The following is an 18,106-nucleotide window of genomic DNA, read 5'->3' as shown; positions in this document are numbered from 1 at the left end:
GTCTCAGTGTTGATTTTAAGTTTTTGTAAGCGGAATTTAAAGCAAAAATGAACTTGAACAATAATTAGTGGAGTACCGAATCGCTTAACTTTTTGTGCACCTATAAAAGCAGTTTTTTTTCCATTCCTACGCATAAGGCTCGCTGACTTGACGTCATTCGCACGATTACGTTCGCAACGATTTAAACGCAACTTTGATCAGCTGTATCTCAGAAACCCGTATCAAGCTACTTTCTTCGCCAAAAGTTTTAAAATTTATGATCATTTCGCAGTTTAATTATTTTTAAATTTTTATTTTTCATGTCACATGTACTTTATTATCCACCTTCCCCGAGTTTCAAAAATTGCAACATAGCAGTAATACTTTTTTGGATACAGCAAAAGAGCGCAATTATTTCCATATATTTGAATCGGTAGGCAGTAGACACCAATTAGCCGTGAAAAGTTATAAGTTACATTTTGCTTAAAATCACTCACATTTTCTGTCGATTTTGGATAATATACTGTCGACCTCAAGAAAAGTTCGTCCCCTTGGGATGGATGTCTTGGAGAGTTGAACTCCCAAACTTGAAAAAATTTGCTGCAAAAAATAGCGCCACATACTGGAAAGAAAAGCATTGTTGAGCCGCAGGTATTTTGAAACCAAGTTACTGTTATAGTGTTGGTGTATGTTAAGCGATCTAATGCACTCCGACCTCAATAAAACTGTAAATTTTTCAAGTTACGGTTAATCACGTGGTAGCCGTGTCTGCCAAGTGAAATGTTTTCTTATTAAAACGCAGAAACACAATTGAGAAATCTGTTTACTCGACCTTGACACCAGATTGGAAAGTTTGCAAACTGCGCGGAGGATTTTTTTCTGTCGGTGGTGATTGCGCGGATTGTGCGCGGAATAGCGATTTTTTTGCGCGGATTGTAGTAGATTTTTTTGTTGTTTAGTACACTGTGCCTTTAGTAACAAGCCTATTTTCCCTTTGACAAAAAACACTGGAATAATGTATTTTTAAGAACCGATTCATAATACTTTAATGTTATTAGCGTTTACTTGAATAAAATTGCACTTTTCACAGATGATTATATCCGCTTTTTAAGCGGCTGTCAGGTACAATGACTTGGCGTAGTTGCCACGGGTGGCGAAAGCTAGTCTGGAGGGTTGCGAGTTGGAATCCCGTGGTTACAACTTTTTTCTCCAGGAACTTATTAATGTTTAATTGGTGTTCTTCTTTCTGGCACGGAGCTACAACGCATTTAACCTAACAAAACCATTTGCCACAAACAACTGTGAAGCAAAAACAAGTGTTTCAAAACGTTTTAACTTTATTTACACTTGATTTGTAACTTGCCAGTTGCCATCACGAAAATTTATGCAAGAAAGGGAAACTTTGGTTCCTAATTTTTTTGTCGTGTAACCACTTTAGAAGCAGCGCCATGCCTATGTTTACTCCGACGACCTTTCGATACAGGGATGAGTGCCATCCCATGTTTCTTGCTGCCTTTAACATAAAGTTTGGCCATCTCGTATAACGCCTCGTCACACTGGATTGCATGGGGCATAGAACAATCAACGATTGTTCCGTTTTTGAGAACTTTAAAACTTTTTTCCATTACTCGTAGATTGACTCGACAACTGCTTCAGTGCCTGTTTTTGCATACATAATATGAAAAACCAAGCAAAATTCCTGACCTATTTTCGCGTATAGCTCGGGGTCGATGTACCTATATGGCGCGGATAAACTTTCTTTCGTTAAATAAGGCAGCATTAAACGATCTTCCATCATCGAAAGAAACTTTGGTGAACGTTTTAGAAAAGAAGGAAAACTCAAGAAACCGAGTTGTAGAAACATCAATTTTAGAAAATGGCTCTTAGCTTGGGTCGCAATCTTCCGTCTTAATGTGATCAAACATTACGGCAAAGTGAGTTTGAAACATAGGCTAATCCCCAAACTACATTAAGTAAGGTTGACTGTAACCTCCTATATATGCGCGCAGAAAACTCGGCCCAAGAATTCAAAAACGCATGTTTTTCCAAAAAAAGATCAAATGGATTTCCAAATTTGACGAATGTGCGTAATTTCGCCATTATAAAATACAGATGGCAAATACTGCATTCACCCCGCTCGACCTTGTCCTTTTTTCGTTGTTCGTGATTTTCGAGAGAAGGAGAGAAAAAAATCAACGCTCAGGTCAGTGAAGCATATCCAAAGAGCCTTCAAACCGAACATTGGCACAGAACAGTTGGGGTCTTGGGGAAAAGTCATCAGTGTTGCAAGACTTGGAGCGATTTGTGCGCGGATTAATAATTTTTGCGCGGATTGCTAGTAAAATAACGAAAATTGCGCGGATTTTTGACCGATTTTAAAAATTCTGCGCGGAGGATAAATCCTCCGCGCACGACATATTTTCCAATCTGGCCTTGACATGTCACATCTCACATGTGGGCCTTACGCCTTAGTATAGTCTCTCATTTTAAAACCAATCCTCTGGCAGTTTGTATGCGGACAAACATTTTAACTGTTGCTGTTACAGCCGAGTCACTTGTTTTTTTTCGTGTTTTTTTTTGTTTTATTTCGTAAATTTCCATTTTTATACGTGCCAAATGGGTCAGAAATTAAATTTAATAAGTTCTGTCATGTTGTGTTAACAGTACACTTTTAAACGTACAGTAAAATAGCCTATATCTAAGAAAACAACATTAAAAATTTTCACAGTGGTGTTACAGTATATCAGCCTATTACACCTCCAGCGAATATTTTTTCTTGGTTTAAATCTGTGCAGTTGAGCAGCATTGGTGCTTTATGGCTTCAGGAAAGTTTGGTGAGAAGTTGGAAGAACTTGATCTCAGCCAAGAGGAGATTGACCGCTTGGCAAAATGCATGAAGGTCAGTTTTCGATTCATTGCCAATCCCAGATAAGACAACCACAAACTTTGTCATGCGCAGGATGAAAAATTCCGTGACCTTCTTCGTGAGTATGCGGAGGAAATTTCAGACCCAGAAAACCGTAAGCGCTATGAAGAAGAAATTGCCATGCTTGAAAGGGACAGAGGAATGGACGTGAAATTCATCAACCCCAAGCCAGGCCATGTTTTAAAAACAAGCATTAATGGTTAATTGTTCACTGATTTTGTTCCAAAAGTCTTCAATCTAATAGATACTGTTTTAGGAAAGCAAAAATGTTTCGTAAATATTTGTACCAACGAAAACCTGGGTCAACCTCGGAGTCGCCCATCAATGCAGGGCAACACTCGTGGAATGCAATGGTCAATTCCTCACAGTGTTTCTCAGGACAGGGAAGATGTTGACAAGGTGGGTTTATCTTACCCTATTTATCATTTGCATACTTATCCTTCCCAAAATTCATTACTTTTGATAATTTGCAGATTGTTTCTTCTGTTAATTCACTGGAGTATTTTTTTACATATTTTACAGTTTTTTTTACTGGAATTTTATTTTCTTGTTGACATTTTAGCATTTTTGAAATTTGGATGACAATAAAACCATGTCTTTTTATATCAAGGCTGGAAATAAATGCATGGTGTACGATGTAGTCTTCCACCCAGACACATATTACCTTTTGAAGAAGAATGCCAGGTTCAAGAAAATGATTCATGACACAGCACTGGATGCAGTCGAGCGCCAGTTTGGTGTAAAGCTAGACAAAATAAATGTCAAAACACCAAAAATGCAATTTAAAGGTGCATAAACTAAAAAAGTGCCGCATATTGTTTTACATTTACAATATTTGACAGCGTAAAAGTGTACAATTTCAATGTATTAAATTAAGTTTTATATAATTTTGAATGTGTTTCTGCACATAAAATGCTTATGTTTATATTCTTAAATATTTTTTGCTACTTACAATTATATTAATGTTTCACGTGTTAGGACTTCCAATGTCATCAGTTATTCGCACTCCACATCCAAATGGGCCAACTGAAGCAAACAGTGCACAAGATGAAGTTGATGTTAAACTCAAACCACCCTTTTCACCATCAGAAAATGGTCAGTTTAGCATCATTGCTTTCTTTGTATTTACTTCTTTGCTTTTGCTGCCAGGCATATTGTATTTTAATTAATATGCTCTTTTTGGCACAATTAAACATATATATGTATATACTTTTATTCACCGACATTCGCCTGCTATTTAACTAGACTTCTAGAATCAAGAAAATTTTTTTTTGCAGTTAGAAAATTTTGCATACGCTATAATTGGTATTCTTCTTTTACTTTAACATTGACATTCAAAAACTGTTTTTTCTTTCACAAATTCGTTACAGAAGCAACCAATGGGTCTGCAGGCATACCAGCCAAGGCCCAGCCATTTCCAAACTTGAAAGAAGAAGTGAAAAAGGCCAAACAAGCAAAGCAACAATCAAAAACTGAAAACGACGACTGGGGTTATATTGAACCTGAATACAGCATCATGCATAGAGGGTACTTTGATATGCAGGTTGGTATTTTGTTGTATTTTCAAGCTGCAAAATTCATGCAAACATCCCAACAAATCCACATGAGCACTTAAAATAGTGGAAAATTCAGTGCAAACTCTAGACTTGGAGGTAAATTAAATATACAGAAATCGAACGTGCAACAGGTTTTCTTCGGGCTGAAATGTGGTAGAAAGCCTATTAGATCATAGTGGCATCATAGGCAAATTGGGCCCCACATACTGAAAGGTGTTGCGCTAATCATGACAAAATACACTTCTTTCAGAACTATCGTATGTCGTCGGATGCGAAAACCGATACTTGGCCGAGGGAGTTGGTCGTTAACATTGACTTGCCACTTTTGAGTGCCGCCAATTCCGTAAACCTCGAAGTGTTTGAACGTAGGCTTCATCTGGATTCGGTCAAACCGGCCAAATACAAACTAGACTTCGAGCTACCCTACCCAGTCGATGAAAACAAGGGTAAGTTTTGGTGTCTTTGTCCATCAAACTGCGAGCTGTGAATCCGTGTTTGGGTCGGCAAATTTCCAGTGATCGTGGTATGTTCGAAAAGAAATAAAACCGGGTCCCAATTATACGTCTTGTACAACTATTTAGTCATAGAATTCCATGATCATTTTAGGTTTCGCCAAGTTTGACAAGAGTCGTCATCGGTTGACGGTGACGTTAGAAGTTCTTCCCGCACCTCCGCCCCCTAAACTGATACCCTTCACCGCAGCGCCCCTAGTGGACGAAGTAAAGCAGGTGGACCATCCAGTAAAAGGTCAGTTGATATGTCTGTACGATAAACAGGTAATCAGAAATCAAAACTGATTCTATTGTACATTAACGAGCTTTATTTTTTTAGATTTTGTCACCTGTCAGTAAATCAAAATCATCTCTGCAGTGTTTTAACACTTGATGAAAGTATTACTTTGCATTTAGACGAGGCACAGTCTGCGGAGAGCACATCAGAAGGTGTTCAGACTACGTCGTCAGTAACGGAAACCTCCTCCGCGCCAGACTCATCTGAACGCACGGACAACGTCGCCGACGCAGAAAAGTAATTAATGTTGTGTATATTTCTAGGTCCTTTGAACCCTTTTTTTCCAGTTTAAAGATTTGTTTTAAACACTTTGCAGAAAGTGTGGTACAAAGGAAAAAACTCAAAAGACGGAAAAAAGCAAAGCGTCTCAGTCTCCCAAGCAACCAACCTTTTTCCAGGAAGGAAGGAGACATTATCAAGAAGGAACAAAGTGGAGGGATGACGACGACCTACATGGTAAACAATGGCCAGAGTGGTTGGAAATACATTTCCGTTTTCCAGTTGTTCTTATTTGTTTCTTTTTACAATTCGCTAAAGTCATAGTCGGTAAGAATTTTTACTCTTTAAACAGCTACGTATTGTATTTTTCTGGTTGTTGTAGTGTCACAATTTATTATGTTATATCCCTTTTTTCCTGTGAATTTATTAATATGTAATCTACCCCTCGCCGGGGTCGTGTTATACTCTATTTTCCAACTGCTTTTCCTTTCGCAGACGACCCTGTGTGCGAACCGAACGCAAAGTTACCGCCGCTAACTAAAAACTCAACGTTCCTCATCGATATGGTTATGAAATATGAAGGGTTGATAAGACGTTGTCCGCAATACGCTTTTCAGCAGGACGACCATTACGTCACGTTTATTATCGAAGTGCCACACATTTTTGAAGAGAGCCTCTGGTGAGTCAGGGCGGTGTTCTATATGTGGAGTTTATAAGAGCAGCAGCACTGTGTATGTATTAGACAGGACGCAATTAAAGATTGTAAAATCCGGGTTTCTAAGGGGTTACAAATCTTTAATTAATATATTGTAGCGCTTTAGAGTTATGTTAATGCGAAAAAATAGCAGAAATAATACTGTACAGTCAAAAGTCAATAACCTTTTCCTTTGCAACTTATTTATGTACCTAAAAAACTTTTATATGCAGTCGCTGACCGATCATGAAGCAGCAAACGTATTCATTTTCGTTATAGGTATGCTGTATATAGCGGCATGCTACAGTTCTGTTGTCTGTCCGAGTGTCTCGATGACGACATGGTGAACTCCGTATTTCAGCTCTGGATCGAATTTGACGCGGGTTTTCGCATAGATCCCCAGCGATCCAGAGTTGACGTGTCTGGAAACAATGCCGTGTTCTGTCTGCGGAAAACCGATTCGCGCAAAAGTTGGAATTTCCTTAAGGCTGGCTTTGACAAGGAGAACCTTGAGGTTAGTTGTTGTCACCATTTTAATCGCGAGCACGAACTCATTTTGCAAAGTCTTCCTATATCGTTATACTGTAACGTGCTATAGATTCTAGCTATAGAATAAAGAATCATAATATTATTATGCTTTCCTAGAATTAATTTTCATTGGCACAAAAAAATTAAAACATGCAATATGTTAATCGTATATCGTGACATATTTTTGGGATAATAATCGATTTACCCATACCAAACCCTGGGGTTTCCAACCGAAAGTGTACGACTGTACGTTTATGTTTTTTTTTTAACTTAAGCCACTTTTTCTTGTGTCTAGACACGGAGGTTTGCCACCGACCGCAATGTGTGCGAGCTTTACACGTTGGTTTATAACCACGCTGCCAACATGAAGTCAACTCCCATATCTGTGTGCAAAGTGGTGAAACAGGAGGAGGATCTTCTCGTCCTAGCACTGGAGGTGAGTTTAAACATCTGACACGTGTACACGATCGCTGTCAGAGCCTAAATTTGCGTCTCAATTTCGTTTCAATCGATACCGTGCTGCTTTGTTTTGAACCGATACATTGTTGATGTAATAATTGCCAGGGATTGAAGTGCTCGAAGACGATTCTGGTTCATGTTCAATACAGCATAGATACTTGTCCAATGGGGATTGTCCCTTGTTCATGTTTGGTTTAGGGGCAGACAGCATGTATTTTGTTTTGAACTCACGCTTGTTCATTAGTCGCATGAAACCCGACGATAGTATAGTTGTGGTAATTTGTGTTGCAGCCTAAGGAAAATTCGTCACACGAAAAAAATGAATCAACCGGGATTGAAACCGAGGATCCCGGCCAAATTAAAGAACCTGAGACTGATTTCACAACACAAAACGGTCACCCCGAGTCCGAAGAAAATGGCGAAGGTATTATCCAGTTACACAGTGGCTTGCATAACAGTCTTGTTGATGTGTTGCATTAAAACAGAGGTGTCGTATAGGCCACCCACTGCTTTGTGGACCGGCGTCATCTTAGTTATGCGACTGCATTGCGTCCAAAAACAAAAAAATGCACAGAGATTGACTTCAAAGTGGAATAAATTACGTCTATTGCGATGTCATAAAATAACATTCTAATGTAAAGTCGAAGTGCTACAAATAAAATAAATGGAATTAATATCAGTTGGCACGCGTGAAATCCAGATATGTCAATACGGCACGCAACACCAAATGAGTTTGACGACCTTACCTTGGGATGTTTTGTTCAACACAAGCAAAATTTTACCCTGTGCTTAATTGCCTTAACTCCATTCGGGCGTAAATCTTTGACGACTTGTTACGTCAATTATTACAGAGGCCGTCGAAGAACTATCAGCTGCACAATCGGGCGCCAACGACGCTTCAACGTGCGAGACCGGTGACACCTTCGCCGATAAAGTGAAAAAACACGCGAAGAGGCGAGAAGAGGAAGATGCGGGGACTGCAGGGAGCGGGGATGCCACGCAGGATAGCGACGACGAGGAGGAGGAAGAGGGAGAAGATGGTGATTCCAAGGCTAAAACTGCTCCTCGCAATCCTGCTCCCGGAATACTGACGGTTAGAAAGGAGAATGGCGAGACGGAGGAGGTTATCCTCGATCACGTGACCAAGTCGGCGGTGACCCTGACCAGCGAATCTCTTCTGTTTGAGTTGGACGACGACGTTTAGGTTGTTTTTTTATACTACGGTTTGCAGTTCTTGGAAAATACATCACCACAGGCCTTGTTATTTGCGGTCGCGGTTGTCAACTGTTACAATATTACTAAAGGCGACTCAAACGCCATGAAGACCTATCCGTGGCATTTAAAAAGTGATCGGCAGAATGTGTAAAAATAAAAAAATATTTTTGATCTGCCTGGCTGTTTGACTCAATGATTAAAAAAAGTGTGTTAAAACCTACTTTTTGTTTATTAACTGATGTGATTCCTTTGGGCGTTTCTATAAGCTGACACCGTTTTTGCTTTGGTTTGCGTAAATCAAACCATTCAACTTGTTTTCCTTCTGCAAAATATAAGTTTCACTTTTTGACGTCACCGCACATCGTTTGAGCAAAATTTATCTTTACGTCGGCATATACTTACGCGCCTGATGTCATTTGCGTTTTTAGCAACTATTTATGGCGTCACATTTACGTTAGCGTTGGTTTGCGCGAGACGCGACACTGTGTATTGGTCTATGTTCATTTTTTTACTTCTCCGTTGGTTTTGATTTTAAACGCTTCGCTTTAATTTGCAGAGAGATACAAATATATCGTTTGGTAGTTTCGTTATTGTTTGTGGGAACTTGTAGATGTGTTGCCATTTTTTGCCTTAGTTGGTGTGAAGTTTAAATAAGTGAGATGCAAGTCAGATTCATTGAAAGTCAACCAATTTTCAAAGAAAATGTCAACAATTTATGTGCGCCAATGCACTATAACAGCGTTGTCTACAAATTGTAACCCATAAAATCCACAAACTAGCCAAAGCATTTTAAAACGGCAATTATTTAATAATGCTTGATGGTGCAGCCTGTTGGCGCATACACCCCTGAAGTGAAACATGGTACGATTGTATCCTTTCAAAAGTACAGCTCTATCCGGTTTCAGCCAGTTTGCAAATCCTATACACGATCAGTTCCAAACTCGTGATCAGACGGTATATGTGGGAAAAGTACTGTGCATTTAGTGGTAATCCGCTCTCCACCTACATTTGCCTTGCAAAGATTCTGTATAATACCCAGTTAGACGCTTTTACGTTTATTCTAATTGGAGCAAAATTAAAGCATTTGTAATATGTGACTTAAAGTTGAAAAAGAACAAACTTTTGTGGTAAAAAAATATACGCATAGAATCTTCATTCTGCAAATCAGACACAATGCAACTACGATTTGCTCATCAATTTTACCCTTGGTTAGGCATTGTCTTATTACCTACATTTTATATTCACGGGAACTGATTGCTTGCAACACACAAGAAAATCGATTTTTTAGTATAAATCTCCTGACAAAAATTATAAGAGACTTGTTGCTTCAAAACACATACAATGCAACTATCACTACAAAAATGGTAAGAATCATTTGAAACATTCGTCAACCCTTTCTGGCAAATGGCTTGGAGCTCAGAAGTAAGCGATGTTGCCACTTACAGAGCCACCCAGCTGGCGTTAATTAAAATCTTTATCACGGGCAGGCATTATCACCACATCCGGAGAGAACCTGATAAAACCAGTTGTGATCTCCGTCATGTGCGCGTGCTGGACGCTATTATTCACCTTAGTACACATATTTAATCGATCTGTTGTTATGCAAAAAAGGATTATTATGCAGTGTTTAGAATGTTTTTGAATTGACGTTTTAAGCGGTCCCTACCTGTTTTAAATGCATTTTAAAAACCATTTTCAATCTCCTCAAAAACATTCCAAGTTTATTATCACTTTTGGTAGAGTGATAACACTGTGTCGTGAGTCTAAAGCACGATAAGTTTGATATCTACTGCTATTCTTAAGTCGTTACAGTCAGAAACAATAATCACCATGACAAATACAAACTCGAAAATTCTCGCACCAACACAGTGGAAAATTACAGCTGCAGTTCCACAACTATGCAACACATGGAGCACTGCAATTAATTGTAGAGCAAGTGTTATCGACGGGTCGGGCAAGGACAAACAACTTGTGGGTGCAGTCAGCGCCTGTGATTACCAACTCGCACTGCTCGCGACTCGAGTAAACAAGCGCAGCGTGCTTTGTCACGTGATCGCATCTTGCCAATCCGAAGCCGTCCGAAGTCTGACGAGCGCGCGTAGTAAAGGCAAGCTGTAAACCAGTACAAACCGGTCTTGTAACCAGGTCGCTTTTTCATTCGACCGATTGCGATGGCGCAGTTGAAACAAGCATTTCACAAAATTTGCGTCAAGCTGATGCGTCAAGAATATAAGGGCCAGTGCAGATTGGGTGTTGAATGCAAGTCGAGTTTTAAAGTCAGCTAATTTGTTAAATACAAGGTAAACTTTCATACAGCAACAAATCAAGCAGATTCGTTGAAGCAAAGAGAAAGGCGCGAATTTTGAATATATTGAGAAAAGTCCTACACTTTTAAAGGTATGTTTTAACGTTGTTGTATTTATTAGTCCAAAAAACTTTGTACATAATGATTGTCATGCGTTGTAATTAAAAAAATATTATTATAAAGTAGGCCTGCTATGGTATTGCGTAATAATTTAACATTTTGCCGGACCTGATCGAGAGTGCGCTGTGTAGAATACCATAGCGTTATTGTAATACAAAATAAATTTATACTATAGCACGAAATTTTCAATGAGGAAAAGCGAGATTCTGCAGTCATAAACCTAGTATTAATGCAACTTCAATCGAAGGGGTTTTGGTGCCAGAAGTTATTAATGGTGTTAAATTTTTAGATTATGCCAGTATCACGTGTTACGATATTCGAATCAAGCACATTATTCCAATTTTATTCCAACGTGGTCAGTTTTCCGTAGCTCCTTCCTTCGTACTGTCGAAATTCGAATGACGCCTTAACGCGACTAAGTTCGCTGTTGTTGATGACGTCATGGAAATTTTCAATGAATTTTCCCACACCGATGCACGTGCTAGACTGGCGCGTGTGTGTGCGCGCGTAGTCGCGCCTGTGTAGTATCTTTTTGCGCTGTGCGCCCATAAACACCATCAGGGTAAAAAGAAACAATCTGAAAAATTGCTTTGTTCCCGACCAACCCGGTTCAAACCGAACCAGGAGATGCTGCTTCTAAAACCGGAATCGTCCGGTTTTTGAAATTCTGCTTATGCTTTCACATGAGATTAAAAAACGTAAACAAACTAACTATGGAAATTTACAAGGAGCGCGACCAATGCGCAATGTACCGGATTGGCAACCATCGGAAAAATATTCCGATTCCTTTACAAACCCACTTTCCATCACAATGATCTCCAGTCTTAACCTACCGACTTAACGTACAGACCAAGATGCCTCCTGTTGCAATGTCCATCACTGTTACGCAACAGCATGGACAACAGCTTCTTGACTTCTCCCAGAAACTAGACATTTCATTGCTTGATAATGTTGTTGGATGTCTATACAATGGTGAAGGACAGTCTGTAAGTACAAATTTTGCACTTAAAGTGCTTAAAGTGACCTAATACTTTAAATAATTTTGCAGCAACGCATCGCTGAAAACATTTTAACTGCCCTGAAAGAACATCCAGAGTCATGGACGAGAGTAGATACAATCCTTGAATATTCACAAAACCAGCAAACTAAGGTATGAAAGTCATGACAGACTTCATGTTAAATTCAGGCCTAACAGTGTTTTATCCTTTGCAGTACTATGCATTACAAATACTGGAAAACGTGATAAAAACAAGATGGAAGGTTCTGCCAAGAAATCAATGTGACGGTAAGCTCCAGCTTGTTTCTTAACCAGATGTTGTACAACTAAAGAATGTCATTTAGCTTTTATGTATCTTTTGCATTGCTGCATATTAGGATTTTTTTACTTACAGGAATCAAAAAGTACATTGTTGCTCTCATTATCAAAACATCATCGGATGCAGCACTTAGTGAAAAAGAGAAGACATATCTTGGCAAACTCAACATGATTTTGGTACAGATTCTCAAGCAGGACTGGCCTAAAAATTGGCCCACCTTTATCAGTGACATTGTGGGTGCAAGTCGAACAAATGAATCCTTGTGTCAAAACAACATGGTTATCCTGAAGCTGCTTAGGTGGGCATGTTTACCAACATTTTTAATTTCCGTAGTGCTCTATACTTGTGTGTTGCTGTCTCTAATTTTTGCTCTGTGTTTTTTTTATGCAGTGAGGAGGTTTTTGACTTTTCACAAGACCAAATGACTCAGGTGAAGGCCAAACACCTTAAGGACAGCATGTGCAACGAATTCTCTGACATATTTCAACTTTGTCAGTTTGTGATGGTAAGTAAGGCTTTTCAAATATCTTTCAAGGTGTTTTCGAATCGGACAACATTTCTTTTATTTTATAGGACAACTCACAGAATGCACCTCTGGTGAATGCGACTCTGAGCACGCTGCTTTGCTTTCTGAACTGGATTCCACTTGGCTACATTTTTGAAACTGAGTTGATCTCGCAGCTAATATACAAAGTAACACGATATTTTACAAATGTTAGATTGGTCTTTTTATAAACCTATTTTGATTTTCAGTTTCTTAACCTACCAATGTTCCGGAATGTTACGTTAAAATGCCTCACTGAAATTGGTAAGGATTTTTTTTTTAAATAGGCACGACTCGTCCATAACACCATATTTTCTCTTTGCAGCCGGTGTAACAATTGATGGTAAATATGATGAGCAGTTTCTTAAGCTTTTCACTAATACCATGCAACAACTTAAACAGGTATGCCTTTTTTTTTCTTGATGCCCATTCTGATTTTTGATGAATATAGATCTATATATCAGTACCATAGCTTGTGTTATTCGTTTGGTTAAAAGTTCTGTTTACTGCAGATGTTGCCCCCAACAGTAAGCATGAAAACTGCCTACGCAAACGGGACAGACACAGAACAAAATTTTATTCAAAACCTTGCACTTTTTCTTTGCACTTACTTGAAGGAGCATGGCAGTTTGGTGGAAAAGGAAAAACTCCGCAGCAATTTGCTGGAGGTAAGCATTTGATTCAACGCTGTGTGCAAAGTTTTTTTACGCAAACCTAAAAACTGTATTCCTTTCAGGCCCTTGAATACCTTGTCCTTATTTCTGAAGTAGAAGAGACCGAGATCTTTAAAATTTGCTTAGAGTACTGGAATTCCCTTGCTTCAGACCTGTACAGGGAGAACCCCTTCTCTCCAGGGTCTAGTCTTCCTCTGTCTAACAATGATTCTAATGTACCTGCCCGTCGTCAAATATATCTTCCTATTTTGTCAAAGGTATGTATCACTGGACTGTTCTAATGACTGGTTTTTCTTGCCTAGTGATGTCAAACTTGCATAGGAGGGGTTTGTTGTGCAGATTTGCCTACTATATGTCCTGCAGTCCTGTCACTGTAGAATTTTCCCAATAAATTTTATTCTTATAATTATAGTTTCATTAATTTGATGTTAGTATTGATTGGGAATCAGTACTGCCTTTCATGCAGTTGTGTGGTTTGCTTTCCTAATGACACATAAGATTATGAGATCTGAAGGCTTTTTTGAAGCAATTGCTGTGGTTTTAATAGCTTTTGCATGTGTTTGAACTGATCTATATTCTTTTGTTGTAGGTCCGACTTGTTATGATCAGTCGCATGGCCAAGCCAGAGGAAGTTTTGGTTGTTGAAAATGAACAGGGGGAAGTTGTGAGGGAATTCATGAAAGACACAGATTCAATCAATCTCTACAAAAACATGAGGGAAACATTAGGTAAAGATTTGTTGAATATTTGTCAACAATTTTCTGCCAAAGTATTGTTTTAATTGGCATCCTGTTGGTATTGTCATTTTTGCATTTAGTTGCATTCTGTCTCTATGGTATTAAAATGGCCTATAGTTTTAAAAAAAAATCATCTCTTTCAGTATATTTAACTCACTTGGACTACGTGGACACCGAAAGAATCATGACCGAAAAACTTCACAATCAAGTATGTATTCTGTTTCTTGACTTGAACTGCACAAACATGCAATGAATCATACTTTTCTAAAATAGGTCAACGGTTCTGAGTGGTCCTGGAAGAACTTGAACACCTTATGTTGGGCCATCGGTAGCATCAGCGGCGCCATGCATGAAGAAGACGAAAAGAGATTCTTAGTCACAGTTATAAGAGGTTTGTAGTGCCTACTAGAACATATTCGAAAAAAACACATTTGCTTGAAACCGTGATGTATTTGCTTTGAGCAGATTTATTGGGTCTTTGCGAGTTAAAGAGAGGAAAGGACAACAAGGCGATTATTGCCTCCAATATTATGTACGTCGTCGGGCAGTATCCCAGGTTCTTGCGCGCCCACTGGAGATTTCTGAAGACGGTTGTCAACAAGCTGTTCGAGTTCATGCATGGTGCGCGGCAATGTTCGTTTGAAATATAATTTGAACGTTTGTAATTCGCGATTTATCCAAGTTGCATGAAATGGTTTCCAATTTATTTAGATAGTTTAGCCTATTTTTGAATTGACCAAAACTTTTTATTCCCAATTCAGAGACTCACGATGGCGTGCAGGATATGGCGTGTGACACTTTCATCAAGATCGCGCAAAAATGTCGACGTCATTTTGTCCAAATGCAAGCGGGCGAAGTGATGCCCTTTATAGAAGAAATACTCTCAAGCATCAGTACGATCATATGCGATCTCCAACCACAGCAGGTATACATTTTGTTACCGCACCAACCATACACGGTTTTTGTAATTACACGTGTGAATATGTATATGACATCCGAGGTCCTTCACGTCGTCCTTAATGCCGTTGTAGGTTCACACGTTCTATGAGGCTGTTGGATTTATGATAAGCGCGCAAACAGACCAAGTTGTCCAGGAACACCTTATCGAGAAATACATGCTGCTGCCCAACCAGGTACGTAACCTACTTAGTTTTGCACTTACCAATTACACGTATACCCTAACATATTGCCAACGGTATACAAAGGTATGGGACAACATCATTCAGAAGGCAACCAAAAATGTGGATGTCCTCAAAGACCCTGCCACAGTAAAGCAGCTCGGCAGCATACTGAAGACGAACGTGCGGGCTTGCAAGGCTGTTGGCCACTACTTCGTCGTGCAGGTAAACGCAATGTCCTTGCACAACCTTTCGGACTCAGTTTATCCTTAATTTTGTGCATTAGTATGATATTCTCCGGTGAAACTTTACACTTAATTGTTTAAAAACATTTTGACGGACACAGTTTTAATGTTAACGTAAACGTCGTTTGTGACTCATTTATATCATGATGTTTAATAATACCCCCAGCGCCCCCTCCCCTGTGACAAAAATACGCTATTTCGCGGGTAATACATTATCCTGGACATTTTAGTTGGGACGAATCTATCTGGACATGCTGAACGTGTACAAATGTTTGAGCGAGAACATATCGGCGGCCATCATGCAGAACGGCGAAGGCGTGATGAAACAACCCCTAATCAGAAGCATGCGGACAGTGAAGAAGGAAACCCTCAAGCTCATCTCGGGTTGGGTGAATCGATCCACCGACCTTGAAATGGTAAGTACAAAATGCGAACTATTGGAAAAGTCTGGTTTTGTTTTTCCGTGGTTAAAACTCGTCTCTACGTAGGTGGCGGAGAACTTCGTGCCACCACTCCTCGAAGCCGTATTGCTCGATTACAAGACCAACGTCCCCGCCGCCAGAGAGCCTGAAGTGCTCAGCACCATGGCAACCATTGTCAACAAGCTAGAGGTAAGCACACATGTGTGAGTTTTAAGGTCTTTGTATTTGTAATGACGTTGCCCGATGATGACACTCTTGCCTAGTAGGGAGTTTTGGTGCAATTTGGCCGTCTCCTTGTCCTGCAGTTCCGTCGTAATTTGAATTTATTTCGATACAAGTAATAACAGTAAAAAATATACCTTTGACAAAGCTATTCTGGCACTGCATTTCATTCAGACGGTTGATATTGCTTTCCCGATGACACTTGAGATTATGAGATCTGAGGGTTCGAAAATATCGAACAATAAATCCGAGATTTCGGGATCGCTGGTTTCCCCAGTTCCTGTCACACAGAAACAACTGACAGTTTGCAATTAAAACTTTTTCTGTGCAGGGCGCCATTACGAAAGAAATACCGCAAATCTTCGACGCTGTGTTTGAGTGCACACTGGAGATGATCAACAAAGACTTTGAAGAATTTCCAGAGTACAGGACCAACTTCTTTTTGCTGTTGCAGGTAAACCTTGACCTCGACAGTCATTGGCTAAGTTTATTGCGTGTGTTGGTTTTTTTGTCAACAAATTTCTGAAATTAAACTCAAGGTTGATTTTGCACAATTGTAATTGTGTGTAATTGGAAATACTATGAAAAGTATATGGTTTTGAACAATTTGAGATTATTTCTTTAATTGCTATACCACTGTATTTTTTGTATGCTACTGTAGTTCAAGTATCACCATGCGTATTTAATCCACAGGCGGTGAACAACCACTGCTTCCCGGCACTTCTCAACATCCCCCAGCCACAATTCAAACTTGTACTGGATTCCATCATCTGGGCGTTCAAGCACACGATGAGAAATGTGGCTCACACAGGGCTGAGCATCCTCTACCAGTTGCTGCAGAATATTACGCTCGTCGAAGAGGCAGCGCAGAGTTTCTACCAGATGTACTTCACCGATATCTTGCAGCACGTCTTTAGTGTGGGCACTGATACGTCGCATACTTCCGGTAGGTGGAGCCTATAGCTTTACCGTCACCTTATATTATGTAGTTTGTCAACTAAGTTCGTTTTAATTCGCCCAATAATTTTGCAAGACAGTTTATGTCAATTATAAAAAATAACAATTCCTTTGGATGCAGCTGTGTATGTTGTACATGTCGCAATGCACATCAACATTACAGTGTCTGTGTTCCAGGTTTAACAATGCACGCCTCCATCCTGGCCTACATGTTCAGTTTGGTCGAGGAGGGTAAAATTACTGTCCCTCTCCACCCGGACCAGAGCGACAACCTCGTTTTTGTACAGGAATATGTTGCCAACTTGTTAAAAACCGCCTTTCCACATTTACAAGAGTGAGTGCAATGAAATAGTGCGTTACTATGTAGAAATTAAGATTGTCAACGGTTTTGTGTCGTTTTTCAGCGCTCAGATCAAGCTTTTTGTGCGAGGACTTTTCAGTCTTAATCATGACATCGCGTTATTCAAGGACCACCTTCGAGATTTTCTCATACAAATCAAGGTTGGTTCTCGTTACCTATTTGGTCTGGTTCGTCATAACTATTTTCTGACATAAATCCCCTGTTCAAACCCCAAAGCCACGTGAAACCTTAATATCACTACAAAAAATACTTTGTAATGTATTGTGGAAATTGGTACAAGAAATTGCTATCCGTTTAGGAATTTGCCGGTGAAGACACTTCAGACCTCTTCCTCGAAGAGAGGGAGCAAGCCCTTATTAAGGCGCAGGACGAAAAACGAAGAACTCAAATGGCCGTTCCCGGTATCATAAATCCGCACGATGTCGCCGAGGAGATGCAAGATTAGACAGAAGACAATTACTGCCACTGTGTGGCAATTCCTTCTGTGCGTTTTCCATTTTTTTTTTGTTCTTGCCGACGAACGTTGTTGGCCGATTCCGTGGTAGGCCGCGGGGTGGCGCACGTGAGGTGGTTCGCCCGCGAGCCTTTTCAGTTTTCCTTTTTCAACTTTTTCCCACGCAGAACCGTTGTTGTATTTTATTGATAAGCGTTTGTTCTCCTTGGACATTTGCAATAAAAGTACACTTTCCTTTAAAAGTGCTGCCTGTTCAATAAAGACTT

General features: G+C 39.6%; 2 protein-coding genes across 2 annotated transcripts; both read left to right on the top strand.

Annotated features, from left to right (window-relative positions):
- Positions 1 to 2,010: 2,010 nt before the first annotated feature.
- LOC145888916 (protein kintoun-like) lies at positions 2,011 to 8,951 on the top strand. Its single transcript, XM_082979786.1, has 15 exons — positions 2,011 to 2,878; positions 2,939 to 3,104; positions 3,162 to 3,304; positions 3,516 to 3,693; positions 3,884 to 4,000; positions 4,276 to 4,448; positions 4,712 to 4,907; positions 5,068 to 5,208; positions 5,370 to 5,487; positions 5,567 to 5,706; positions 5,965 to 6,148; positions 6,443 to 6,677; positions 6,987 to 7,127; positions 7,442 to 7,574; positions 8,002 to 8,951. The coding sequence occupies exons 1-15, from the start codon at positions 2,795 to 2,797 to the stop codon at positions 8,352 to 8,354; spliced, it is 2,502 nt and encodes an 833-aa protein (XP_082835912.1). The 5' UTR covers positions 2,011 to 2,794; the 3' UTR covers positions 8,355 to 8,951.
- Positions 8,952 to 10,538: 1,587 nt separating this feature from the next.
- LOC145890687 (exportin-1-like) lies at positions 10,539 to 18,075 on the top strand. The gene is made up of 25 exons (XM_082981822.1): positions 10,539 to 10,762; positions 11,639 to 11,776; positions 11,839 to 11,940; positions 12,003 to 12,075; positions 12,182 to 12,404; positions 12,497 to 12,611; positions 12,680 to 12,799; positions 12,860 to 12,914; positions 12,976 to 13,052; positions 13,163 to 13,318; positions 13,387 to 13,581; positions 13,914 to 14,052; positions 14,205 to 14,269; positions 14,335 to 14,452; positions 14,527 to 14,682; positions 14,823 to 14,986; positions 15,093 to 15,194; positions 15,267 to 15,404; positions 15,655 to 15,840; positions 15,913 to 16,035; positions 16,400 to 16,522; positions 16,762 to 17,014; positions 17,203 to 17,359; positions 17,430 to 17,526; positions 17,685 to 18,075. The coding sequence occupies exons 2-25, from the start codon at positions 11,645 to 11,647 to the stop codon at positions 17,829 to 17,831; spliced, it is 3,216 nt and encodes a 1,071-aa protein (XP_082837948.1). The 5' UTR covers positions 10,539 to 10,762; positions 11,639 to 11,644; the 3' UTR covers positions 17,832 to 18,075.
- The last annotated feature ends 31 nt before the right edge of the window (positions 18,076 to 18,106 follow it).

Source organism: Ascidia mentula, chromosome 2 (genome assembly GCF_947561715.1).
Source record: "Ascidia mentula chromosome 2, kaAscMent1.1, whole genome shotgun sequence".
NCBI classification, from domain to species: domain Eukaryota; kingdom Metazoa; phylum Chordata; class Ascidiacea; order Phlebobranchia; family Ascidiidae; genus Ascidia; species Ascidia mentula.
This window is presented reverse-complemented; position numbering and strand designations above follow the sequence as displayed.